This window comes from Poeciliopsis prolifica, unplaced genomic scaffold (assembly GCF_027474105.1).
Source record: "Poeciliopsis prolifica strain line A6 unplaced genomic scaffold, Auburn_PproV2 SCAFFOLD023, whole genome shotgun sequence".
NCBI lineage: Eukaryota > Metazoa > Chordata > Actinopteri > Cyprinodontiformes > Poeciliidae > Poeciliopsis > Poeciliopsis prolifica.
This window is the reverse complement of record NW_026562398.1, coordinates 3,160,899-3,187,885: the sequence shown is the minus strand read 5'-3', so window position 1 is coordinate 3,187,885 and position 26,987 is coordinate 3,160,899. Positions and strand designations below refer to the sequence as shown.

The window sequence follows — 26,987 nt, the reverse complement described above, 5'->3', positions numbered from 1 at the left end:
TCAAGAATCAAGGAAAAATACAAACAGAGCACCAAGTACATAAAACAAAATCACTAACGAAGAACAATTAAATACAATGCACATACAAAAAGACACAAATAAAATAAAGCCGTTCTTACAAATCAGCTGTGCCAAAAATTGTTTATGTTGTTTGGTAAACATCAAAGATAAATGGCATCTTGTCTACTCCTATGACAACAAATATTGCATCCAAGCAGTCTTTTACAATTATGGTATTGCACGCATTGAAAGTTCAAAGATGAGTAAAATTTTATGTTTTCTTGTTCATCATAATCTTGCTACTGCAGAGATGTGCTTCATTGCTTTGATTGTAGGGTATTAGTTTAGGTTTGTATTTCATATACTCTTCATTGTGTGTTTGTTTACATAGAAACTATATTTTGAAACATAAAATTAGTGTGTTTTGATTTGTTTCTGTCCTTTCCGGTATCTGGCACACAGCTGTCATCTGAAGAGCTCTTGGTAGTCCATTAGATCTATGTAGAGACAAGTTGTCTGAGCCAAGAACAACCCACACTGCCCACAATATCTCCACATCTTGGTCACATTCAACAACATTTTTAAGCACAAGCATCAACAAGTCAAGAAGTCAACTCCCAATGAAAATATCATTCCTGTCATGCATGTTTCTTGAAAGGTTTTGACAATGCCAGTTTTACCTTTCCCAACCTTATTAGAAGAAATTAGACTTTCTGGTTTAAAAATTTAAGTCTACTATGGTATTCTACATTTTATATTATCTTACTTTGAACACCCATTGATGCATGCCAATTTCTTCCTCTCTTTGAGGTGTGAGAGAAGACTGTTTTTGTGCCAGTCTTTTATGTAACACAGATGGCCTTGACACAAGCTGTGATGTTAATCTGAAAGGAGGATGCAAGAGTCTCCAATTGTTCTGAAGAAACATTTCCTATGCTGCTGTTTGCCTTTCCGTATTCCGTCTTTGCTTACTGGAATTTGTTTAAAACCTTAAGAACTTCCTGTTTCTGCCAGTTGGGACTCTGCATGTAGATTTTTATCTTGGTGTTGAACGCTATGTGCACTCATCCAGTTTACCTCTGACTCTGCTGACATTTCTCTGGTATTTGGCTGGGAGCTTGTTTTCATTCTGAATAAATCAAATTCTTGGCTTCTAAATGAGGAACTGTTGAAGATGCCATGACGGCGATTTCTGACTGTACGCCTTGGATGGTTTGGCAATGTTGTGGCAAGTAAACAAAAGCCTTGACCTCAAGATTGGCTTGGTATATCTTGATTACAAGTTCTTGATTTCACTGTTACCTGAGATCAGATTAAAGCTCTATCTACACAGTGCAGCTTAATTAATTTTTTCCTTTTGAAAAATGTTTTCTGCTGATTTTCTGTATCTTAAACAGACCGTTTAAATGGGAGACTTTTTATCTGTCAGAAAATATTCTTAAAGCCAAAGCATTACAGAACTGTGCAGCATGTGGTGTAACTGTAAATTTTCACAGTTGCAGAACCAAATGTGAAAGAGAAGTGTAGGTTGCATGAAGCGACAGTATAAATAATTAAATGACACTTACCAGCCATTTTATTGGGCCTTTGTAAACACAAAGTCTCAGTCAGTCATATGGGAGTGCATTTAGACATTTAGATGACTTGCTGAAGTTCAAACTGAGCAACAGAATGGGAAAGAAAAAATATTTTGACTGTAAATAATTGCTGTTGCAGACTTGGTCTGAGCATTTAAAAAAAAAAGAAGTTTTACTGGGATTTCTGTACTCCCATCTCTAAGGTTTGCAGAAAAAGAAAATATACATATCTCTTGATGACAAAACCACATGGATCCTTTCTACTTAGTATTAACCGTTTACTAGTGGTGGTGGTGTAATGGTATGGGAGAAAATGGCACACATTGGGTTTTACTTCTCGTGACCAATGATTGTATATTAGACAATTCAGTCAGCGTAAGATTTTTTTGACAAATAACTCAGAGTTGTGTAGAGGAGTATATAGTTTCCTGTGAACATATTTAAACTCCAACTCATCCATAGATACTCCAAAGCAAAAGTTTAACCAAGTGACTACATGTTTACAGACAAGGCAGCAGGAGATCAATGTCGATCAGACATGGTGACTGTAGCTAGTGCCATTTCAGAATCTCCCATGTTCAGACATGCTTGAGTTCCTGTGTCACTCAGCCAACCAGAGTTTAGGGACAAACCTGTTGAAAACCACAGCAATCTTGCCTGATGTGTTGCTTCAACAGGGATAATGGAAAAGTTGCCACTTAAAAACACAGAAAAAAATCCCTGTGTGTTAAAAGTTAGTGAGATGTGGATTCAGCATGGTGTATAAATGACATGTTGTTTTAATTTGGAATTCGCATTAATGTTTAATTGTTAATTAATTAATTGTTTGTTAATTAATGTTTTGGAATATCAAGAATAAAGGAAAGAGTGTCAATTTTTGTTTTTTATGACTGACTTTTTCCTTCTTTACTTTTTGGGAATATTTTATCCCCTGTTAGTTGAATACACAATCATTTAATTTTGGCTGTGAATATTTCATTTCCAAGGTTAGAAGTGTTATCAGTTGTGAAGGTTGTTATCAGGTCTGGCATGAGGAGTGACGGGAGAAGAAGTTGTTTTTGCATTATTGGACGACTGTGATAGATCAGTGATGGAGGTTTAGTTGGGCTGGACAATATGTAGCAGAATTAGTATTTTTGCTCACTGTTACAAACTAAAGTATATTTGCTAATTACATAACTAGTGCAGATTCAGGCTGTACTAAATATATATATCTTAAGACTATTTGACTTGAACATTGAATAATAATCCCCGTTACATTTGGATCAGTGTGTCTGATCCAAATAAAACATTTGCATGTCTGTTTTATTGGTCAGCTAAAATTTACCAGAAGTTTTTACTGTATCTTACAACTTGTGTTACTCATTGTTTTACCTTGAATGGCAAATCTATCAGACTTTTTCTCAACTTGCACACATTGTTAAATTACCACTGACCTCCCTGTTTCATCTCCATATCATAGGAAGTCTGACTGCAGCTCATTAAGAGTAATTATCCTTCCTGGAATTGAGCTGATTGTTTGTGTGAACAAACCTGTTGCAACTTTGTTTCCTGTTCAGACCACCTGATTATATTCTTAGAGTAAATCCAAATGGCTCAGTGCACTGTTGGAAAAACAGTTTCAATGCCTAAACTACATTCAAACAGTTCTTTGCAGTCAAGCTTGTACACACGTTGATACTGCAGTGATGATTCTGATTACATTTATGATACTGCTAATGTAATTCATTTTTTAATGATTGCTGTGTATAAATATTACAGTACAGCTGGACTGAAGATAGTTGTTAGCTCTCAATTATATACTTATTTATGTAATTAGGGCTGTATAATAAACTGTGAGTGTATCCTTATTGCAGTACCACTGTATGCAGTCTTCACATTGTGAGGAACTGCCTGGACTGTAATTAATGTTGACAATTTATTTAAGTATCATGCATTTAGGCCCTTTGTAATAGCTGAACATATTTAATGGAGCATTACAGGATTTAGAAGGAAAAGACCTAGTGAGGTGGTTATGTCTTTAAGAAGCTAGAACTGAATTATTTTTTTGTCAAAACTGTAGACATTGACATTGGCATTACTTTTCTATAAACTCTTGTTGCAAACATAAAAATAATGCATTTTATTTTATTTTTCCAGCAGCTTCATCAATATTGCTTGCTGTGAACTCAAAACTAAATAAAAAACTTTTCACTTTTTAACACAAGTTTCAAAAATTTTCACCAATGTTATTTTACATCACATGTTTTCCTAATATTGTGCAGTTCTGATATGTTTCCATAAGCATCTCTACATGTCACTCAACATCTTGCGTCTTTTCGTTTGAAGGGGAATTTAAAATTTTTGTTATAATTACTTCCTTAACAGAGTTCATACAAACTTCCTGCGAACAAGAAAAAAAAAACAGTTCAATTCATCATCACAGAAAGCACCTACTGGTTTTAGTCCTCAAGGAAGTTGTGATGTAACCTGGGGATTCCTTCACTATTATGAGTTTCCACTCAGATCTGAAGTCCCTGGAAGTTGAGTTCCAGTGAAAAGATGAATCCAAAAGTAGGCTGCCATCCTGCTTGAGCAGGCCTTCCTACAAGGCTGCCTGAAGTGTGGGCATGTTTGCGTTTATTCATTTTGGCTCTGGAACGCATTGACTGTTAAACAGTTCCAGATCAACATGTATATTAACTGCTGGTTTCACATAATTGCTGCTTACTCACATAGTTGATATCTAAACCTTCGTAGCTTTCTACATGCTGTCACTTCTCTGTAACAACCAGCCGTCTGAAGTGGTGACGGATACCATTTTAAAAGCTGTAGCAGAGATTTCCTGCAGGTTTATGTAGAAACAAATCATTCTTGAATTGTTGAAGTGGAACAGTTTCGTAGAAGGGAAGCTTATCCAAAATGTATTTTCAGTAGTTGTGGTAGAGGGTTTTACTTCTGAGTCCAACAGTTATCTTTGTTTACTACCCGGTTCCTGCAGTACTGATGCCTGGGTTAAGGGTAAGGACCCTGCAGAGGTAGTGTTGAAACATCTGTTCATTCATCCATCCATTTTTTTATTTGTCAAGTTATTAAAAACAAGTTATTAAATGAGAGCTTCCTTAATTTAGTTTTTTGGTCTATAAGCATATCAAAGGTTGGTGACATTTTAGTAATGCAGGTTATTTTGTAATTCATTAATTTTGTTTGTTTGAAAAAAAGCTGATAAAACATCAAGTATTTCGAGGAATAAAATGAATTGAACCTTTTTTAAATATCTGAAGTCATCTTATTGGTTTCTGCTTGTGTGATGTTTAGTTGTGGCCAGATATCATTATTGATCAAAGCCATGGAAGGTGTGGATCTCTTACTATTTAATAAATGAGTGCATAATTTGAAAGGAGGTCAACCAGGTCACCAAGTTCATGTTGGGGCATTTTCACATAAATGCTCTTCACATTTTATGATCCCTTGAGATGATGGTTTACCTGTAAAATTAAAAGCATCTAACCCTCACTTTCTGCTTTTACCTGCCTGTGCTGGCTTACTGAGGCTTTTGACTTTTATGAGAATTAAGCATTTGTAAATATTTGTTTCAAGTTAGGCCAATCAGGTGAAGCTGCCACCATGTGTATGACAACACCATAGCTAATTGTATTTCCTAGCCAGTGATTTTTACAGTAGGTCTAAGTGCCTGAGCTGCCTTTCAGCTTGATGCTGGGTGTGTGTTGAGGATGTCACCACCAGCTGTCGTGTCTCACGCTCTGCTGAAAACCCAAACGTATGCTTCCTTTTCTCTAATTTAGGCCTCTAATATTTTTGCTGCATATTTTAATCTTTTAGCTCATGACTTCAATTGCAGTTTCACCTTTTCCTCTTAGGTCTTACCATTATTAGCTTACATTTCAAGTTTAATGTCAGCAAAGTTGGGACAAAGTGAAACCTATTGTAAATAAACAATGGAAAAAAACATGTACAACATATATACAAAGTAGATCTCTTGCTTTCTATGTATAGCTAGTCAACCAAATAATTTTCTTAAAAACCTCCAATTTGGGAAAAGAAAAACTTTTTTTTTTTTTTTTCTCCAGAAACAGCATATAGAAATACAGGGAGCCATGCAAAAGAAGGGGAAATAGTGAAGTTGGAAATGTTAACTTGACTGTGGAAATATAACTGTCCCTCTATTTCTGTAAAGGAGATAAACAGAGAGCAGTTTGCAGATTAAAAAAAAAAAATCTTTCAAAATAAATACTTCTCTATTATAAGCTCTGATTAAACCAAATTATTTGCCCTTTTTGCTGGTAGATATTTACTATATCCACACAGACATTTCGTTGGGAAGAACACAGAACATTATATTCTCAGTTGTCAAAGTGGGAATAAAATGTCTTGCTTGTCCTGAAACGTCCTACAGCAGACGGCACCTTTTGAAACCGGAAAAGTAGCAAATATAAGTGCAAAGATCCAAAATGTCAAAAGGGTGCAATGTCTAGCTCCAGCTGAAGTGTGTTCGTAACTGTATGCCAAACTCTCTTTCTTTAGCACACCCACACCACACATTGGTACTTTGTACATTTTTAATCTGGCTCATTTTTTTTCCTCAAATAATCTACTTGTATTTTTGTCAGTGTTTTTGTCAGCTCATGAATTGAATTCTCTAACTAGAAAGCAGTCATTGTGGTGGTTTGTACACTGTTTTTCTCTTGCTGTATTGATGATGCTGCTGTAGTTGGTTTATTCTTGGAGAGGATATGCGACACATATTTAGCCCTCTTGTGGTATTTCTCTTTGTGAAGCTGCTCGGTTGCCACCCTGAATGCTCCTTGCACAGCATTTACTGTAGAACTTAAACAGGTGTAATAGCTGCAGGCAGATCTGCTGGTCAGAAGCCTCCTGCATTCAAGTACAATCGGACACAATTCATCTGCTGGCAGTCTGCTGGCTAGAGGCTTGCCCTGCGTCAGCTTCTGTTACAGTGCAATGCAGCAGTCACCTGTTAAACATGGGGAGTAGCTGTGGCTAAGCAAATTATCATACACACATTCAGCAGTGTAAGCAGGTTTTGTTTTCCATCAAGAAAAAACATCCGCAGTTAACAAACTGAATAAGATGTAGGGATGTCTTTTTCCAGCACTCTGACCTCCAATAAAGAGACCAAATTGCAAATGGATCAATAAAGCATCACATTGTTATGAGTTTTTCATTGCAGAGTTAAGGTGCTTTCACAGCCATTTGTTCAGTGCAACTACGAGTGCTTCACAAGGTGATTCAAAAAAAATATAGTACATTGAGGGAGGAAATGATTTTCTTAAGCTTCTTAAGCAAACATTCAATGTTTTTGCTTTGTGTTTTTCCATATTTAAAGTAGAATGGAATGAGAAGTTGAAAAATCCTTGTCACGCTAACATTATTTAATCCAGGCTTCCAGGTTTTGTTAATCTGCTTGTTAATGATGTGGTCCAGATCAGTTCACATATTCTGTGAAAAGCTTGTTCTGGAACAGAAAGTTGTGTAGAAGGATTAATCAAATAGGTACATAGTGTCTCTGACATAATTAGAGCTCTGGAGAGCTTTGTTGGAACTCCTAACAATTCAGTGTCTCAGATCTCGTATATTTAAATATTGCAATAAAACTTGTGGACTTTATCCATATGAGGTTATGTGAAAGTAGTCATAGCTTAAGGATTTTTAGCTGTACCATAGATGTATCTTAAGCCATCTATCTTATTTATTTTCAGGTTTATTTGAAGATATGCAGTCTGATTCTGAGATACTGTGTTAGAGAGAAGTTCTGGCATAGATACAGCAGCACCGAGTTCTGTGTAAATATTCACTGACATTTTTTTTTTCCAGACAGGAATAATTTATAAGAGTTTTGTTTGGTTTTTGATGGCTGCTGTCCATTAAAGTAACTGGAACTCCCTCTCCCAGCAATCTGAATTTATTTTTATTTTTTTTAATAATTGAAGTTAAGAGACGCCATCGCTCCACTGAGTACAGCTGAACAGTTGGGGAGATCTACTCTCCACATCAATCAATTTTAGCAACCAATGTTGGTCACTTGTGATGATTTGATAATCATCACAAGTGACCAACATTGGTCTGCATCTATAGAATGCAATGCAAATCAATCCTTTACTGAGCCAGTGGTTGGCTTACTCTGTGTCCATTGCAATATCAGACAAGATGAACATGACTCACTGTGACCTAGACTGACCCTAAGTCCTACTGGACGTCTTTTTTTTTTTTTTTTTTTTTTCAAAAATGCCACTTACATCTTTCTTAATCTCAGGATGACCCATGTGCCTTTCTGCACCCTTTGGGATGAAACCATTTCATTTGAAACACTTTGTCTCTCAGTTTATTCAGCACAGTGTCTTAAATTTATGTAAAACGCAAAACATGGTGGGATTATCACTGTTAAAACCCTAATCTGGAATGAAACGTGGTATTAGACTTTAAGCAATGCTCAGATTTTTTTTTCTTTTTACATATAGAAATCCATTAGAATAATTAGGTAATTAAGAAGATAATTAAGATTTCCAGAATCCTGTTGTACCTTCCTTATCATCCTTTATTGTGGTAAAGACTCTTAACAGTACACCAGATAATACGGAATTAGATTATCATTGCATAAAACAAGAATATCTGTCCTCCAGGAAAGGATACTGAAAAAGAAATGCTTGTTGGACCTGAACGAGGAAATGACTCTGAATCCAGAGAGATCGAGTTACGCCCTAAGTATAATAGTTTTGAACAATACTGAGAATTTTTTGTCAGCTCGTCCTGAAAGAGCAGTTCCATAGAAAATGGGTATGACTCTCAGTGGCCACTTTTTGTAACTCCTGAGAAACCTGAAAGGTGGGTCCACTGCTTCACACCAACTTAGATGGTGATGTTTATCAGAACATGCTTTACCTTTTTTATCAAAGTTAACAAAGGTAACTACAATTTTTATATTTAGAGAAGCAATTAATGTGCGGTCACTTCTCTTTAAGGCAATGTAGGTGTTTAGTTTTTAAACTGTCAATAGCAGGTCAGTTTATGTACAGCAATTTGGAAATTCCTTTTTTTACATAATAAACCTCGTACTTTTTGTAATTTTTCTTTTTACAGTAATATGTTTCAATTCAGTTTATATATATCGTGCCATGCCACCACAAATGCCATCTCAAGACACTTTACAAAAAATAATTTAAATTCAGTCATATATACATTCCAATTGATCCTAGTTATTGAACAATACTGTGAGCTCAGTTTGTGAGTGCAATTCAAAATAGTTTAAAAAGTTTCTATCTATTTTAATATTTGTGCAGTAAAGGAGATATAGAAATGGCCGTATGATGTCTGATTTTATTTTCAAGCATTGTAATATCAAACATTTCTTATGTTTGATATTATGTTTGGCCTGATTTCAAAGTAAATAAATGTTTGATATTAGGCCAGACATTTACTTTCAGCACAGATTACTCTAAATTTTATCCCATTTCGACTCATAATTATTTCTAACAGAGGAGTCAAACTGATTGAGCTGAACACACAAGCGTAGTGTGTGTCAGAAGTGCAAAGCACAGCTTTGGGGATCGTTTTCTCTTGGTGTCACCATTTTGTCCCCCTGCATGCAGCTCATCTCTGCTGCTAAATACTAGTATTGTAATCTGAACCTGTGTCGCTTGTCCTGTAGCATAAAATATTGTTAGCAATAATACGTAAACACAAACACTACAAGATAAAACACTTCCTGCTAAAACACAATATAACGTCTCTAGCTCTACTTTTAATAAACCTACATGACTTTGAGCAGCAATAAAACAATGTCACCTTTTATATAAGCCACTTCATCTAATGGTTCTTTTTGACAGCAATCTGGAGATGTAGTTGTATTTTTCGACATGCAGTGAGCAACACCTTTGAGCTCACAGTGCATGTGGCTTCTGAATAATGGAGTAGCCCCAGTGTCTGCTAAGAGGGGAATAGAAGTGAGGAAGCAAATGCAGGGGTGTGAGGCGAGTGTGAATGGGACTCTGCTCTGAATCTGCCGTTATTTAAAGCAGCGTGATTCCTGGGAGATGAGCGCTGAGACTAGGAGGGGAGGCAAGGGACCAGGAGACCAGAAGGAGGGTATTGCCTTAAAGGATCAAAGCTGCATTTTTCATGGGTTAATCATGCTTCAAGCTGTGTTTTACATTCTTTACCGTTGGCCCTTTAAAACATGTCTCAGATAAACCTCGCGCTGTATGATGTTCCTGTGGAAGGAAAGAGCGCTTTGGGATAACCCAGCCCTTTTTTGCTCAGCTTGCCTCGACAGAAAGAGTTCTCTGCAGAACTGAATAATTCATGGGGCTTCAGAAGAGTGCAGTGAAAATCCCCACCCCCCGCACACTCGCACACAAAACATGATATGCCACATTCTCTCACACATACTCAATGCTGTACCATCAAACTACTCAACTCCGATCACAGTTCAGTTAATTTTAGGTTGTTCAGACTGTTATGATCTTCTTTTTTCTCTTTTAGATGAGTTAATACTACTTACTCATTCCGGCGTCATTGTCGCTGATCTTTGTCTGGGGTGGGGGGTCTGGCGTTCCCTCAGTGATTGCGTCTCTGTTACGCAAGGTTATTTTGTTTATTTTTGAAGGAAATGCATAACGCAAGCAAAGTACTGTCAAAATCCTCCCTGCAGAGAAATGTAGTGGCTGTAATGGAGACAGGGATTCAGGAGGATGCTTCAGTGCTTGGTTGGGGATGAAGAAGGGAGTGGTTGATGTGAAGGGTGCAGGGAAGGGATGTGTGGGGGCAGGAGAGTTGGGAGCAGAAGATGGTTAAGAGAGTGTGTTCACATGTAAAACAGGCTGAGAAAGATGGAAAAGATTAGTGACATAACCTTTAAGTCTGCAGCATGATGTGGGTGTGACGGCGATCATGTCTAGTTTGTTGTACTTAGAGCGGCTGTGGGTTGTCACGTTTCACGATCTAGATTCTTTAATACTTAAGATTTGATCTGGCAATTTGGAGAGCAGATGTATGTGCTGTTAAAAAGTATACAAAGACTTTTAAATATGTGGAAAATGTTCAGGGAAAGTATTTTTTTTTCCTCATACAGTTTCAAAATAAAGTGAAATGACAGAAACTCTTGTTTGTCTTTACAACTGTACTTTCTGAAGCATACAGGTCCATCTTATAAGTCATACAATGTCAATAAGCTGATGGCTGGTTCAAAGTAACATGGGCTTCCTTTATTACTTACCAAAGCCACAGGATCATTGTCTCTTTGCCAGGCTACTCTGCTACTAAAGTTTATGCAGAAGGAGCCCCAACCAATTATTGAGTTGCCATTAGTTAATGTGGTCTAGTTTAGTTATTAATTTAGTTATTAATTCTTATGTCCCATTTCCCCCAAATTGAAATATTATAGAGAACCTGATCATATTCAACTGTTTAAATCCCCTGCTTATCAAAGTCGATTAGTAAAATGACCTGTAAAACATAAATTTAAGCTATTACAACTCATTTATCGTTCTGTCTAAGTGATCCTTGAAAGAGAAAAAGTGCACATGATTCACTGGAATGTGCATTTCGAGGATAAACACATTGTAAACATTGGCTACATATCAGCTTCATCAGCTTAGTCCTTATTCAAAAACATATATAGCTTTTAAAATGTTTTTTGTGCAAAATGTGCAACAATATTGCATCCCTTTTTATCTTATCGGAAGAGATAAAAAAGGGCATAACATTCTCCATTCACAGTAAAACCCAGGGCTTTTTAGGCCTTGCTGTATTCCCTAGTCATTTTTCATCTGCCTCCCTACTTTAGGTTCAGGTAATTGAACTTTTTAAAGTTTGTATAGAGCACATGCAAGCCTGTCAAGGAGCGTGGCTATGACGTTTTTCTTTTGACTCTCTCAAACTTTTCTATCCACTCTGTGTACTGATGTGTTTATTGTTCAAGCATGAATGAAAGACATGGCACCCCACCACTCCAATATTTGAGAAATACTGGAGAGATGCATTTGAACATGGCAGGAAAAATGATGAGCTCTTATTTCGTTTTCATTACTTTGAAGCAACGTTATATGTGACATTTTGACTGCTTGAACTCTTACTGATTGAACTTAGTATTGATTATTTATTTTGCTTTGTTTTTCCATCAGGACCGTAAGTTGTCAAAAATTGAACGCCAGCGCTTTAAGGAGGAGGCAGAAATGTTGAAGGGTCTACAGCATCCCAACATTGTTCGTTTCTATGACTTCTGGGAATCTCCTCTAAAAGGAAAGAAGTGCATTGTTTTAGTGACGGAGCTCATGACGTCAGGAACACTAAAAACGTAAGTATTCTTAAAGGGCTTTTTTTCCATCAGAAGTGGAAATGAATGGTCATGTACACTTAAACACTCATACAAATTTCTCATTTCTTCTCTTAGTTACCTAAAGCGTTTCAAGGTCATGAAACCCAAAGTCCTGAGAAGCTGGTGCAGACAGATCCTGAAAGGCCTTCACTTTCTCCACACCAGAACGCCACCGATCATCCACAGAGACCTCAAATGTGACAACATCTTCATTACTGGACCAACAGGATCAGTCAAGATAGGGGATTTAGGACTGGCGACACTCAAGGCTGCCTCCTTTGCAAAAAGCGTCATAGGTATGAGATTTGGGTATTGAACTTTTAACTATGAGGCTGGAGACATTGATGATTCTGTCTGATTACTCTGTCGTTCTTTTTCTAGGCACTCCAGAGTTTATGGCTCCAGAGATGTACGAAGAGCACTATGACGAGGCCGTAGATGTCTATGCATTTGGCATGTGCATGCTAGAGATGGCCACTTCAGAGTATCCCTACTCAGAGTGTCAAAATGCTGCCCAGATTTATCGTAAAGTTACTAGTGTAAGTGGACCTGCGGTTAAGAATTATTTTCTAACTTTTGAGAGTTAGAAAAGAACTCTCAAAAGTCTGCCACCTCAGAAAGGTGGCAAAGAGGAAACAAAGCTAACCAAATTGATTGAGATTATGTAGTGTAGTCTGTGACTTTCTAGTGAATTTAGTAGATAATACAGTATGAATTCAGTTGAGAACAAACATCAAGCAGTGTCATATTGAAATATTGATAATTCTGATACACCTATAATTGTTACAAAAATTATGTAAACGTTTTCATTTGCATTAAAATCAATAAAACATGAGACTTGTGAAATTGTCAGGGGAACACAGTGTCTTACACATACCGACATTTGGTGAGCGGCTTCTGGAAGTTTAAAACTCCAGGAAAATGACAAATATGTGAAGAGAGTGTCTGAGCATTTGAAGACGTTTTGTAAATCAGGCAGAGGAACATGAAAAACTGAATGATGCAGACAAAGTGAAATTTTATAGCAGATTAAAAATGTAATTAAAGCTCCTGTCCCTCAAAGATTGGAGTATTAATTACTCCAGACAATATACTTACAATGTTGTTGTGTCTTTGATTGCCACCTTCAAGCTGTTTCTCAGGAATGGAGTTGGTGCAATGCATTGCTCTGTTCTGTTGTAGCTGCAATGTAACACAAAAAAACCTCAATCAAATGGTGGTTACTTCAGCTACTAAAAGTGACAAAATGACCAACCCCTCTGTTCTGTAATGAAAGAAATAGCATGTGGTTAGATATTAAACAAGCAAAAATAAATAAACGATGCACAGATAGTGTAGCTGACAGTATAAGCAGAAAGTAATTAGAATCAAGAATAACCTGGTCATCCTGACTGGAGTTGATCATCATAGAAAATATGATGCTAAATTACCAGAAACATAAATACTGAACAGCTGCTAGTGAATACATTAGAATTTACGAGACTCTTGTCTACTCTGAAAAAAAGAAATTTGCATGCACCAGATCCATGTTCTGAATCCACATTAAAAGCCAATTTTGAATACAAGAATCCAAAGCAAATGGAAGCACAAAGTGTCCAGTATTTCATTTTGGCGCATGCTTTCATAACAAATCAACACTTCCTGTTTTGCAGTAAAGAGAAGTGACCCTTGAATAGTTTATTTTTCTAAATGGGAGCTTAAGGCTTTCTTCCTGACTTTGACCTAATTACTCTAATTAAAATAGTCATATATGACTACAAACAAAGTTGTAGTGGTTTTATAAACTGTATCACATATTTTACGAAGTATCAGCATCGAGTCTGGGTTTTTACTATTGTGACAACCCTACAAAATAATAGGTTATAATATAATGATTATTATTACATGTTATGTCATTTTAATTTATCAAACTTTTCACAGAGTTTCATGCTGTGTAAACTGGGATTCATAAAAATAAGACACGTTGAGGTTAAAAGTTGTTGGGTTTTATTCCATATGTGGTTATATATCATAATTTAATAGAACCATATGTCCATCTCTCCCCAAACCAAATTGTCATTTAGTTTGGGGGTTGTCTTTAGTCATGAAGGACATCCATATTTGATAAAAGGTATTGATTTTTCAGCTCTCAACGTCTCAAGATAAGCTAAGACATGATTACTGTGTATGCAGTTAATGCAGAAAGGCTCTCTGCTCCCATTGATAGATGAGAAACATTAGAGATGCTGTCTCCAGATACTCATTGCGCCAGACCAAAGTGGGATATTAATTTGCGATTGATCAAAAGCGATACTGATAACATTTTACTTTCCCAATGAAAAGATGTGTAAACTTGACTTTTAAATTTTACTCTTGGCACATTCAATGCCTGATTAATACGTTATTGTATAAATGTGATATATGGTGTTGTAAAATGCCTTAGTTCAGCAGTCCTGTTTGATTTTAACAAAGTCAGATTTTACCTTATTCAAACTGAATTTGTATAAGGATCTATGGGTCTATTTGAACTATTTTAACTGTTAGGAATTTGTTACACTTGCAATCTGACCAAAGGGTGTGTGTAATGAGAAAACCTGTCAGGTTGAAACCCCAAAAAGGACAGCCTTCACACACTTTAGCTTTCTTTCTGCTTTTATCAGGAAAACTTTTTAATCTCTTTTCATGTCCTCTGTATTCACGTTTCTTTCCTTTCAGGGTGTAAAGCCAGCCAGCTACAACAAAGTTGTGGATCCTGAAATCAAGGAGATCATTGGCGAGTGTATATGTCAAAAGAAAGAGGAACGGTAAGTGATTTTTTTTTTCTTGTCCAACAAAGGCCAGAGGGGTACTCATGCGTTTAATGACTTTTACTGTTTCTCTGACACTAAAGATTTCAACAACACAGTAGTCTTCCTTCTAAAGTGTCATAAACGTTTGTGATGTAATGAGTTTCCCTACAATTAGGCCAAATGACCCTAGAATACCATGTGGTGGGCCTTTTTTGGGAAGATTTGCCAGAGCTTAATTGGAAAACACCTGGTAATGTTTTAATGCAATTACTTAGTGCACCTAAGTCATGTCTTCACTGTGTTTAATTTCTGCTGAGGGCGGCTACAGTTTCTTATCAACATCAATCAATTAAACCTGAGCTTTAATTTTACACACATGCATATATGCATATATGTTATATATTGTGTACAAAACAATCAGTTTTTGCTTTAAAAAAAGCAGATGTAAACATTCGGCAAATTGTAAGATTTGCACTTCATTATATGTATTGAATACTACCTCTTGCACAATAAAAATTAAATCACTAGCTACAAATTCAACAAGTATGAATAAATTAAAAAATATATATTATAGCTGTCGATTTATTACTGTCATTGTGTTACCAATTGTCAGGCCACCAAATCTTAGCCCAAATTGTTTAGGCTGAGTTTTATTTTGTTTCTTTTTTGCTTTTTCAGGTATACCATTAAGGACCTGTTGAACCATGCTTTCTTTGCTGAGGACACAGGTGTGAGGGTGGAGCTTGCAGAGGAAGATGATGGGAAAAAACCCACCATAGCTCTCAAACTGTGGGTGGAGGACCATAAGAAGTTAAAAGGAAAGTACAAGGAGAGTGGAGCCATTGAGTTCACATTTGACTTGGAGAAGGAGGTTCCTGAGGTTGTGGCACAAGAAATGGTTAGTTAATTATTTAGTACACATTACTTAAAAGAGCTGTGACTTAGTTTGTTTCTCATGCTGACAATCTTCATATTTTTCAAACTTTTCACTTTTAGAAGCCTGATTTATTCAGATTGTTGGTTACTCAGTGGTTTTATATGTATTAAGCCTGGATGCCAACAGTAGAGATAAGTTGTATTGCTGTTCTAGGAACATGTTTATTACATTTTATTTCTTTATCTATTTTTAGTGTTTCATCAGATTATGCTCCCAGTGGATGAAAGATTAAAAAGAGTGTTTTTCTTCATCTGGGAGCCACCACAACTTCCTCAAGTCTCGACAATCTCTCATCTAGCATTTGCTTAAACCACAGAAATGTTTTTTTTTAAATAGCTGTGATATTTTGCTTTTGATAAAACTGGAGAATGAAACATTGTCATTTAGAGCCTCTGGAATTTCTTTTGTTGCAAAAAAAAAAAAAAACAAAACAAAAAAAACAATGACCAACCTATATTTGCATCGCTTCCTTTCTTGTCTGCTCCCCCCTATTTTTTCTGTTTTTGGTTTATGGCCTTTGACATGCTAATTTAATAGCAGATATGTACAGTGGTTCATCTGCACTTGTGTTTGGGATCTTTAGGTACAGATCTAACTGATCTAATGCTTTGGGCTGTTGTACATTCAGATTTCAAGCCCAATTCTTTATTAAAGTTTAGTACTTTGCCTACAGTCTTGTGTCATTTCTTATCATGCTTAAGGAATGATGCCTCCTTAAGCATGATAAGCATGATAGAGGTGCTAGTCTACTATTAACAAGTTCTCTCACTTTTAGTGTAGTTCCTATCTTGTGCAGAAAACCTTTTATTAAAAAAAAACACAGCTTTTTCTTGGCAGTGCAACTTGAAACTTCTGTCAAGCACTGTCTAGGAATATTTGAGCTAGGATTGCAACAATTTGCGAACAAACGTTTAGAATTGGTCATTTATAAAACGTATAAAATAAATAAATGTTAAATAGAACGATGGCTGGGTGCCACGTCAAGCAGTAGTGGATATGCTTTTCCTTTAAGTTTCAGCAAGTTTATGGTTTGCATTCACAACCATTTGCCAATGTTTGAACTGTTGTGTTCAATATAATTTTAAGCAAGCCTTAATGAATGATGGCTGCCAAGGATATACCTTTTCAGTTCTGTTTGGTAACCTGAGATCACATGACAGCCCATTAATAAAGGGCCATCTTCTTCAGCTTCAAAATGACTAGACTGGTTATACATAGGCTGAATTAATGTTCAACAAACTGTTTTTGAAAATGTTCACATAAGAAAAGCAATGAAATCACATATTTTCAAACTATGATCACTGCAAAATAGAATAGTTCAGGTTTGACTTTTTTTTAATATTTACAGTTTTGTGTTGACTCATTGTATATAAACATTTCAATTACTTGCTCAACAGGTTATTAATTTAATATACTATGAGAATGAATGATCGTGTGGAGACCTGCACACCTCTGCAGGCTGGAATGGGTGTCTTAAAACATGTACTGATGCATGTTTTATCATGTATCAGTACATAAAATATTTGTTGAAAAATGTGGGAAAATTGATAGGTTGACAACAAAACTGATCATTATTTGGGTCCCTAATCTGAGCATGGTATGAAGAAGGTCACGTGACACAGCAGACGAGAAGCAGCAGCACTGAATGTCACTGCAATAGGCAAACAGCCGATGTTTACAACTCAATTTACAGTTTTGCACACTGTATAAGCACAGTAGGCTGACTGTTAAAAATTTTCTGAGCAATCCCAAGTATTTTATGCTGCATAGTAATTTAATATAAATGATATGCTTTTTTTTTAAATCCACAATGAAGACGCCCTGATATTTTTAACTGTAAATTAGTTTCTAACGTCATTCTGACGCAGATTCATCTATATTTGTTGATGTAAAAATTCTGCCAGCTCTGATGTGAGCAATGAGCCAGACACTAACAAAGGGAATCATTTCCCGCAGCTCTGATCCCTTTAAATAGCTCTTCTGTTCCTTCCTTTTCTTCCTTTGCTTGTTCTTTCCGTCTGCCTCCCACTCTCCCATTTTTAATGCACCCTGTCCCATCTCACGTGCTCGGCGCTAAAAATATCTTGAAAATCATTCTTTCCCCCTTTTTTTTTTTCGTCAGGTGGAGTCAGGCTTCTTCCATGAGAGTGACGCTAAAACGGTGGGAAAGTCGATCAGAGACCGTGTGGCGCTGATAAAATGGAGAAGAGGGAGGACGGCGGCTATAGTTGCTCCGGTGGATCAGGGTGACAGAGGCCAGAGGATTAATGTGACATCATCTGAGGGCGTCTCGGGTGCAGTACCACATGTTGTACAGCCTCTTGTGGTTGAACCTGAAGACACAGACGCAGATCAGCACAGCAGGCTACACAACCTGCCAACCAGCACCACTTCAGTGACATGTAGGAGCTTTCACTCTTTCTGCTCAGAAACAACACATAAATCTTTAACTTTTTTTGTCATGGAAGTGCATTTTTATGTGTCTCAGCAGCAGACGGCACACTTGACAGTGGTATGGGCTCTACTGTGTACTCAGACTCTCACAGCAGCCAGCAGAGTGTCCTCTACCAGTCCCTACTGGAGCCTATTACTATGGCAACACAGCAGGTTTGTATCACATCATCCTAGAGAAACATACACGTTCGGACTTATTGAAGCACATGTAAACTTTCAGACCAATCCTTGCTCACGTTTCCCCTTATATGAACACTGATGCTATATTTCCTCTCTGACATTTTCTCAATAAAGATGACTCTCTAAATTAGATTATTATCACATTATTATTTTTATTTCAGTGAATTACAAAAGGGAAATCCATATGTTCCATGGATTCATTGCACATACCAATGGATTTCTAGAATATGTTTCTTGTGCGGGATGTGAGAGCGGAGGTTAATCATCCCCGAAATTCAAGGATTTCTTTAACATGTCTGAAAGAATCAAAGCATAGCCTTAATAGTCTTCATTACATGTGCTTCATGGGTCTTATGTGCCATAACATTGATCTACAAAATGTAATTTTCAGTTACTCAAATCATTTGTTCCTGAATTTTAATGAATCTTTTTGAGTTGCACTCTTTTAATTTACATGTTGAAATAAAAGAACTTCCATTTTATTTATTGAAATGCACACTGCAAACATGACCTTTCATAATCTCACATATGCATCTTCATAGACTTTTTTCTGGTTTTGTTCTGTTGATTTTTGAGTAACATGTTTTGCTTTTGGGTTGTTCTTTATCAGTGCCAGAGCTGCAGCCATTTTCTGACAGACCGACCTCATTCTTCTGAAATCAGTGAAGTTTGGCAGACACCACTGAGCCCGCAGCTCAGGGCTCGACTGGGAAGTGCAGAACGAAGGGGAAGTGCCCCTGTTATTGACATTCAAAGGGCAAGCCAAATTGCTCAGCTTCACGCTTTCATTCAGGCCCAGAGATCAGTCAGTCCAATCCCTGTTGTAAGGGAGAACCTGGTGGAAACCAACCCCAGGGAAACCCATCCTCAGCCTGTCTCTGAGGCGGAGGGCAGGCTTCCCTCCCCAACCACTCTGCCGATGTTTCATCTCTCCCCTCTATCTTCACCTACCGAGTTCCGCCGCCGTAGTGACACTGGTGTCAGATCTCCGTCACCAACAGCGAGTGAGACTTTGACTCTCCCAGTGCAGAGTCCACGCCGACACTCCGACCTCAGTAGTCTTCTTAGTCTAGCGTCTAACGAAAACCATTTGTCTGCACTACATAGAAGCTCAGAGTGCCAAGCCTGCCTTTCTCTGCTTCTGTTAAAGTCCCAAAATGGGAACTACCGTCCCTTCACTGCCGTCTCACCAACACATCACTGTCTATCTGACATTCGCCACCATCCTTTAGCTGGAAAATTACCTTCCTCTTGCTATGGACAGACAAAAGGATCAAGCGATTATTCAAAATTTTCCATGCTGCAGCAGTCCCTGTTTAATATAATCAGCCGTAAATCAGTTCCTTCTGCCGTCACGCCATCCCAAACTTTCCCACTGCACTCCTCAACAGCCGGGAGGCCGTCTCACAGTGATGGAGAATGTGTCCCAACTAGTCCTCCACAGACCGACGGCTTATTTGAAGAGCATGAATCTCTCCAGCACTGGAAGGAGAAATATTTTTCCAGAGAGCAACAAGCTACCAGTCCTTTGGAAGTGGTAGGTTACAGCAGCAGACAAGTGAATCAATTTCCCTGTAATGGAGCCAACTCCTGCTTTGCAGATTTCTCCCAGCCTGTATGAACTAAATCTTTCACTCTGCATGAAGCTGGACCGGTCTCCTGTCTACTATTAGGCTTGCTGCCTTCAGCTGCAATCATAAGCTTGCTTCTGTCGGAGGAGAATGGTGTAACCTCTAACACACTACCCTTCTGATTAACCTTTACAAAGCCCCTTTGCAAATGCCCTAGATTTTAACATTTTCCTTTCTACTTTGCCAAGGTAATGCAGCATCCGTCTATCCTTAGCCTGCCATGGATAGCTGAGTTTTACCTCGGGGAGAAGGGATGGTTATCTAATTTCCATTCTCTCAGTTTATCCCATTTCTCCTTTGTACCCTCATTTTACCTCACACCTGTCTGCTCTTGCTTTTTATCATAAAAGGTCTTTGAATTAACTTACTTTTGTCTTCTTTTCCCAAACAATTGCAGTTTCTTGCAAACTTTTTTAAACTCATTGAATATTTTAAACATTTTATCACGTTACTGACAGGTTTGATTTGATAGTCCAACGAAACATTGTGGATTATCATGAAATGGAAAATAAAGCTTCAAATAAAAATCTGAAATATTTTTGCTCTGCATTTGTATTCAGCTCCCCTAAGTCACTTCTTTGTGGAACCTCTTTTTTTTGCAACTAGTGCTGGAAGTCTTCTAGAATATTTTGCCAACTTTGTTAAATCACTCAACTTCAGTCACATTGAATGGAGAGTATCCATTGACAGGAACTTTCACCACGTTCACCACTAATTCTTAATTGGCTTTAGGTCTGGACTTTGACGTTTTAACTCCAAAACGTATAAATGCATTTCCAACCAATCAATGCTGCGTGTTTAACACAGCATTGATTGGTGCATTAAAAGTCAACCTCTGGCCAGGTCTCGAGTCTTTTATAGCCTCCAACAGATTTTCTTCCAGGACTGAACTGTTTAGGACAATCTATCTTTCAGTCAACTCAAGGACAAAGTAGGGTGAATGCAAATGCAAATCATGTTTTTCAAGTTTTTATTTTGAAAAAAATGAAAATATTTTGTTTTCTGTTTTCTTCAGTTTTGTACTCCTTTGTCTTCATCTGTCATGTAAAACTGCCAAAGAATTCTTGCAAGTTTGCTTTTGTAACGTGACAAAACATGAAGTGCAATGAGCCTGAATATTTTTGCAAGGCACTGCACTTCTGTTGGAAACAACCTCTGATTAAGCTGTAACTTGGAATTGTGTTTTTGTCTTTAGGCCAGTTCTGCAGGTAACCAACACCAGCCGTCTGTCCAGGGCTTGCCCTCGTCCAGTGCAGCCATGCCCGCTTCACTGCAGCCCCTTCAACCTGGACACAGCTTCCCTGCTGCTCTGTATGCTCCTCACCCCAGCAGCACCACACCCATCCCAACCAGTCTAGGCTCATTAAATATCCAGCAACAAACATCAGTTGCAGTTACTAATGCAGCATCGGCTGTGCCACAACATTTTGCACAGAGCTATCAAACTGCCGGACACCAACATCAGCCAGCAGCATCGGGCTCTCCAACTTTTACCCTCCAAGCCCATCAGGTTTCTCAGACCCTTGTTGCCTCAACTCAGCAACAGACAGCATTAAACTACCCTGCAGTCCATCATCAGACTGCAGCAGCCATCTTTGCAGCACACCAGCCAACGCAAAGCTGCTCTCTTGGCACAGTTTCCTCAGCAATGGCAGCCATGACCCATGACCAAACTGCACTCTCCGCTAGCACATCTCAACAGGCTTCAGCCAATCAGCAGCCTGGCCAGTTATCTTCCACACCAGCACTTTACAGTCAGATAATTTCTGTTCAACAAAGCACCCAGTCAAACATAAAACACACACTAAACGCTGGACAAGTTTATAATTATAGCCAAGAATCTGTGCATACCATCAGCCATCCAGCGGCTCAACCACCCACGCTTTCTTCTCAACGACTTCAGTCTCCTACTCATCAGTTGGACGCTCCAGTTCTTTTGCAAAATGCAGTTCCAGAACCGAGTCAGAATGAGCTGCATCCCAAAGGAACCCCAGTTCGACAGATTCCAGCTGGCAGTCAAAGTTTCTTTGCGTCAGCAGTGCCCGATGCATGCGCTCACAGCTACACGCATGCCCCAGCAGCGCAGAACCAGTACCAGGCAGCACTGTGCGTCACTGGGGAAGGAATTAATCAAGCAGCATCATCTCAGACTTTTCCAGTTTCCACCCAGCAGAACCACAGCACACACATCCACCAGGAAGTGAGTGGCCAATTTGTTTTAATTAGTGTCCTGGTGACACTCCCTTTTAACTTTAGTTGAAAATATTTTATACATTTAAGATATTAACAAAAGGAATTAAAGTAAATCTTTTTCACTTTTTTTTTAACCCGAATCAATTTTTTTAACTCACTCATCAGGTGTATTTTCATTGATGCAGCCTCTCACATCCAATTTTTCTGACAGCAATAAACAAGATGTTCTGCAGATCAGTATAAGTGCTGCTCCAATAAGAGGTTAAATCTGTTTAACAAAGCTGCTATAATGCTCTAAAAATACATCTTCCAAAACTTAAAAAAAAAACTCAACATGTAAGGTTACAATAAACTCACATCTTGCTCCTGCTTCTGAAATTCTGATGTAATGATTGCCATCTGGTGATTATTAGTCTGGCAACATTTTAAGACACTGTTCTAAATTTATTGTTTGTTGGTGAACACTAACAAGTTGCTCTACATCAACAAGCTTAGTTTTTTTTTTTTTTTTTTTGCTTTCAACCTCATAAAATGTAATGACTTGTGTTTCAACTGCTTGTGTGTGGGGTTTCTTACTCCTTCTATTACATTGTAAATAGAAAAAAAAATCACAGTTTATATGCAGTTTTTCAAGCCATAAACATAATGGGCCTTGACGTCAGCAACTTCTGATGTTGATATAAATTCTGTGTGGGCATACTGAAGAATCGATCAGACCCCCAATACCATGGGGTCACATTGGGTTATTGCTAAAGTGTTTCTATGCCTTCCTTAAGGTTTCTCTGATCTTTGTGTATTACTGTTCGTTAGAATGTTTCAGCTGGTCATAGCATTTCAAAGTCTGGACAAGATGAAAAAAGCCATGGACTGAGCCTCAGCCAATCGGCTTCCATTGGATCAAGTCAGACACCAGCTCATCAGGAATCAGTTTCCCAAACTGCTGTCCACCAACACCTCCAGCCTCTGCAGATTTCAGCCTCGCTCCCATCATCGCAAGCATCCCTGGTAATCGCAGGCTGCCTGGATATTTTATTTTATTTATTTATTTATCTTAATGTCTATATAGTTTTACTGGTTTAATATATGGTTGAACAGCAGTAGCAACAGTTAAAATTACCCTTATTCACTCCTCTTCATTTGAACTTTTTAGATCCTGTAATTGTCTTCTTTCTTCCTGTTTCCTTTAGTTTCCTTCACAATACCCCACAGTCCAGGTGGTGACAGCTGTGACTGACTCTGAATCCGCCTACCTTCCCCCCTGCACTTCTCCTCACCCTTCATCTTCCTCTTCCCTTACTCACATCTTTCTCTCTCCTGGATATGCTGCTCCTGTAACCCCCTCTGTATCTCCCCTGTCCCCTCTTCACATTGAAAACACATTAATTTCTCCCACCCCGATGTCTCTTACCGTACCATCCCCCTCATCTGTGCTGGGTATGGTGCAACCTACCTCACCCCAGCACCAACCTGCAGCTGCTAGATCTGAGGCTTCTCAGATGCAGGCTTCGTTTATATCAACACTAACTAGCCATCCAATGCACACAAACACACACCTCCCTGCAAATGGCAGCTCTCAGCCTCTGATACAGGTAATTGTGACAGGTGCAGAGAAGCAAATTGTTGTGTTTTTACTGAAAGGGTGTGCACTGACTTTAAGTTATTGTGTGCTTAAGGTTGTTTTTTTCTATTCCGGACTTTTCTGTCAGACAGAAGTTTCAAATGCTGAGTCATCTTCATCGTGTTCTGTGACTTGAGGTGTTTGCAGCTACTGCTAACTAGCTGCTAAAATTTACTGGTTAGTTAGCTGTAGAAAACATCACAAAATATGCAATTTTCTTCTGCAAATGTTTGATACAGGTCTTAAATTTAATTCATAGTGGTCTTACATTTGTTTTGGTGAAACCTGCAGAAATCCTGCGACTGATTCTTCAGAATAAAATAGTTTTATGTTCCCATTAGATCAGGTTATGCAAACGTAAAAATACAAAATATTATTAATAATCAAGAAAAAGTATAACGGCAAAAGCATTTTTAAATGGAATTCACAGGTTCCGCAGCAGATGCAGGATGGACCCAGTACACAGCAGGTTCAGCAAACTCAGCTCACACAGCCTGCAGTCTTCTCCTCACCTGGGCAGAATGAGGCGGATCTGGGCACAGCCACTGCGGCCAGCCAGCTGGACAACACAAAGTCCTGCCAGATGCCCCCACAGAGCCAGCCTCAGAGTCGGGGACAGGGCCAAATTCCTGTGCCGCAGTCTTCTGACTCACAGAAGGCGTCCTCCAGGCCCGCCACTGGACCTGCTTCCCAGCAGAAAATCCCAGGCACCGTCACAGGAGCGGCAGGTCAAGGGTCATCAGAGATTTACCTGGAGGTATGGCCGCATGATATTTAGTAGTGTACTATAATTATTGTTCCTTGTTAACGGTGCTTTCCAAAGCACAATTAAACATAAGGGTACTGAACTAACTTCGCTGTTTGTATTAAATCAGGAATGGAGACTTATTTTTGCATTGTCATCTCCCGAGTGTTTTATTTCTGTGTTCTGTTGTCTACAGGAGCAAGCGTCAGAGAAACGCACTGGAGGACAGAGCTGTGACAGGTAAAAGCTTATCATTCAACTTGGTCAGTTAGTTTGTCACAATTTTATCAGTTTTCACTTATTAAATATGCACAGAGATAAAAAAAAAATTGACATTCTGTTGTTTCTCTTTTTTCCTACTTTTGTTCTTATTTGTTTTTGCTTTACTTTTTATTCAATCAAATAATTCCACAAAGCTTTTTTTATGGAGACATGGCAAAAGTTAACACAACATAAAATTACAAATTGTAATACAAGCAAGTACATTAATTGGAAATTACTTCAAATAATGGTATTTTTAATTCAAAGTGTAACTTTTCCATCAGTCTGCTGCGTTTTGTAAGAGAAACTGAATAGCATTTTACCAATTTTAGTGCAGACATACCAAACCAAAATCAATAATCAGTAAGACATGGCTCCAGTGATAATTACGTTTCCTATTTAGCTATTCAGCGAATTTTACCTCTAGAGAATTTTTTGCAAATGTCTATTTTTTTTCTCATCAGCATCAACTCTGACGTGACATCGGGAAGGGAAATGAGCGATGGCAATGAAGGGACACATGGAAGCAGAGGGGAAGGAAAACAGCGTAGACACCGCAAGTCATCACGCACGCGTTCCCGACAGGAAAAGTGTGGCAAACCAAAGCTGAGCATGCTCAACGTGAGTAACCTAATTACTTTATGAAAGAGCAGAGGTCTTGCAGTTGTCAAAGAAGTTGAAATTATGTTTTTGCCTTCTTGCAGGTGTGTAACACCGGAGATAAGATGGTAGAATGCCAACTAGAAACACATAATCACAAAATGGTAACATTCAAGTTTGACCTGGATGGAGATGCTCCAGAGGAGATTGCTACGTATATGGTACGTGAGCGGCAGAGTTCGGGCCCTTGAGTTGTTGCAAAGGTTTTTGAAGCATGCTTTGCCTTTGACTCCATCGTCCTGGAAACTCTTATTGGGTGCCTCTTGCTTTTTCTCTCTTCTCCAAAGCTTTGCTTACACATTCATATTGGCCATATAAAGCAAGAAATGAAAATTTGAATATATTTTAAAAATAAGATGAATATGTCAGTAATATGGCTATTTAGATTGAAGACTCCTGAAAGCAAAAATAAAAAGCCTTTTCAGCAATTTATTGGTACTTATCCAAACACAGAAGTAAAGATTTCATTTTGTGTAGTAATAACTTGTAGGGATTTATTTTACTTTGGCAACACAAAAGAAGAGCGATATTCCGGAGGGTTTCTTTGCTGTTTTCTCATAGGTCTTATTTATTTTTATAAACTTCATCAGAATCAGAACCACTCTGATTTTTTTAAGTCACATGTGTATAATTTTTTTTCTTATTCATTCTCTTCAGGTGGACAATGATTTCATTCTGCCCCTGGAAAAAGAGATCTTTATTGAACAACTGAAAGACATTGTAGATAAAGCTGAAGACATGCTGAGTGAGGACACAGAGGGTGAGAGGATCTCCGACCAGGGCTGTAACATCAGACAAAATGAAGGCTGTTGTGCACTGGGATCAGAGGTGAGAAAGAAACTGTTGAGCCCAAAGAATTTATTACTGAATCATCTGGTTTTGGTTTTGTTAGGCTGCTCACTCACAAAGAAATTAGCATTCTGGTTTTTATGGTAGCGAAAACTAAAAAGCAGAAAAATCAATAAAATTGAGTTACGAGACCGTTTCCTGCACAAAATATGTCTCTGAATTCTATGAAGAAACGCTTGATGAGCAGTAAAACGAGAAGATCCATTTTATGTGGTTGGTCACCAGAAGAAACATCTCAGGAGAAATTTTAGCACATTACTCTTTATATAAACTCCATAAATCTTCTAGGTTTCCAGCTTGACGCTCAACACTTTGGCTCCCACCACAGATTTCCATTAGTCCTGAGGTCTTAGAATGATTTGCCCCCTTCATGACCCTAATGTGATCAATTTTTAACCATTTTTTTGATGCCTTGTCATTAGGCCTTAACTTCCAAAGCTGCCCACAGAAGCCAGAAATACCAGTTGTTAAAATCCTGATCCAATTAAATTTATTTTTTTGAGCTTATTGCTCGATTAAAATAAAAGTTTTACAGATGTCTTTTAAGCTGTTTTCCATCCAGTTACACACTGTTCCCTTTTTTTTTTTTTTTTTTTTTAATCTGTAAAGGCTTCAGAACCCACCACTCCACAGCTGGTGTATCAACAAAATGGTAAGACTTTTGACATGCAGCACACTCACTGATACAGTTAATAATTTAGTACTTGTATTGGTTTATAGATCAGCCTGCATCTTAAATTTCTCACTGAGCATATTTTAGAAGATCTATGAGTTTTCCCAT

General features: G+C 38.0%; 1 protein-coding gene across 7 annotated transcripts in view; it reads left to right on the top strand.

The window, feature by feature from the left end:
* Positions 1-26,987, top strand: part of LOC129370265 (serine/threonine-protein kinase WNK2) — a 47,157-nt gene that overhangs the window by 5,362 nt on the left and 14,808 nt on the right. For 4 of the 7 annotated variants that reach the window (XM_055046114.1, XM_055046110.1, XM_055046115.1 and 1 more), the window contains exons 3-19: positions 11,717-11,889; positions 11,986-12,206; positions 12,292-12,449; positions 14,605-14,693; positions 15,357-15,576; positions 17,738-18,017; positions 18,104-18,222; positions 18,860-19,786; positions 21,076-22,080; positions 22,884-23,078; positions 23,261-23,662; positions 24,122-24,448; positions 24,633-24,676; positions 25,162-25,318; positions 25,402-25,518; positions 26,015-26,185; positions 26,816-26,858. In XM_055046114.1, coding sequence (XP_054902089.1) covers positions 11,717-11,889; positions 11,986-12,206; positions 12,292-12,449; positions 14,605-14,693; positions 15,357-15,576; positions 17,738-18,017; positions 18,104-18,222; positions 18,860-19,786; positions 21,076-22,080; positions 22,884-23,078; positions 23,261-23,662; positions 24,122-24,448; positions 24,633-24,676; positions 25,162-25,318; positions 25,402-25,518; positions 26,015-26,185; positions 26,816-26,858 — 4,648 coding nt within the window. The remainder of the gene's footprint in view (positions 1-11,716; positions 11,890-11,985; positions 12,207-12,291; positions 12,450-14,604; positions 14,694-15,356; positions 15,577-17,737; positions 18,018-18,103; positions 18,223-18,859; positions 19,787-21,075; positions 22,081-22,883; positions 23,079-23,260; positions 23,663-24,121; positions 24,449-24,632; positions 24,677-25,161; positions 25,319-25,401; positions 25,519-26,014; positions 26,186-26,815; positions 26,859-26,987) is intronic. The other 3 variants (XM_055046113.1, XM_055046117.1, XM_055046118.1) reach the window with 3 other exon arrangements.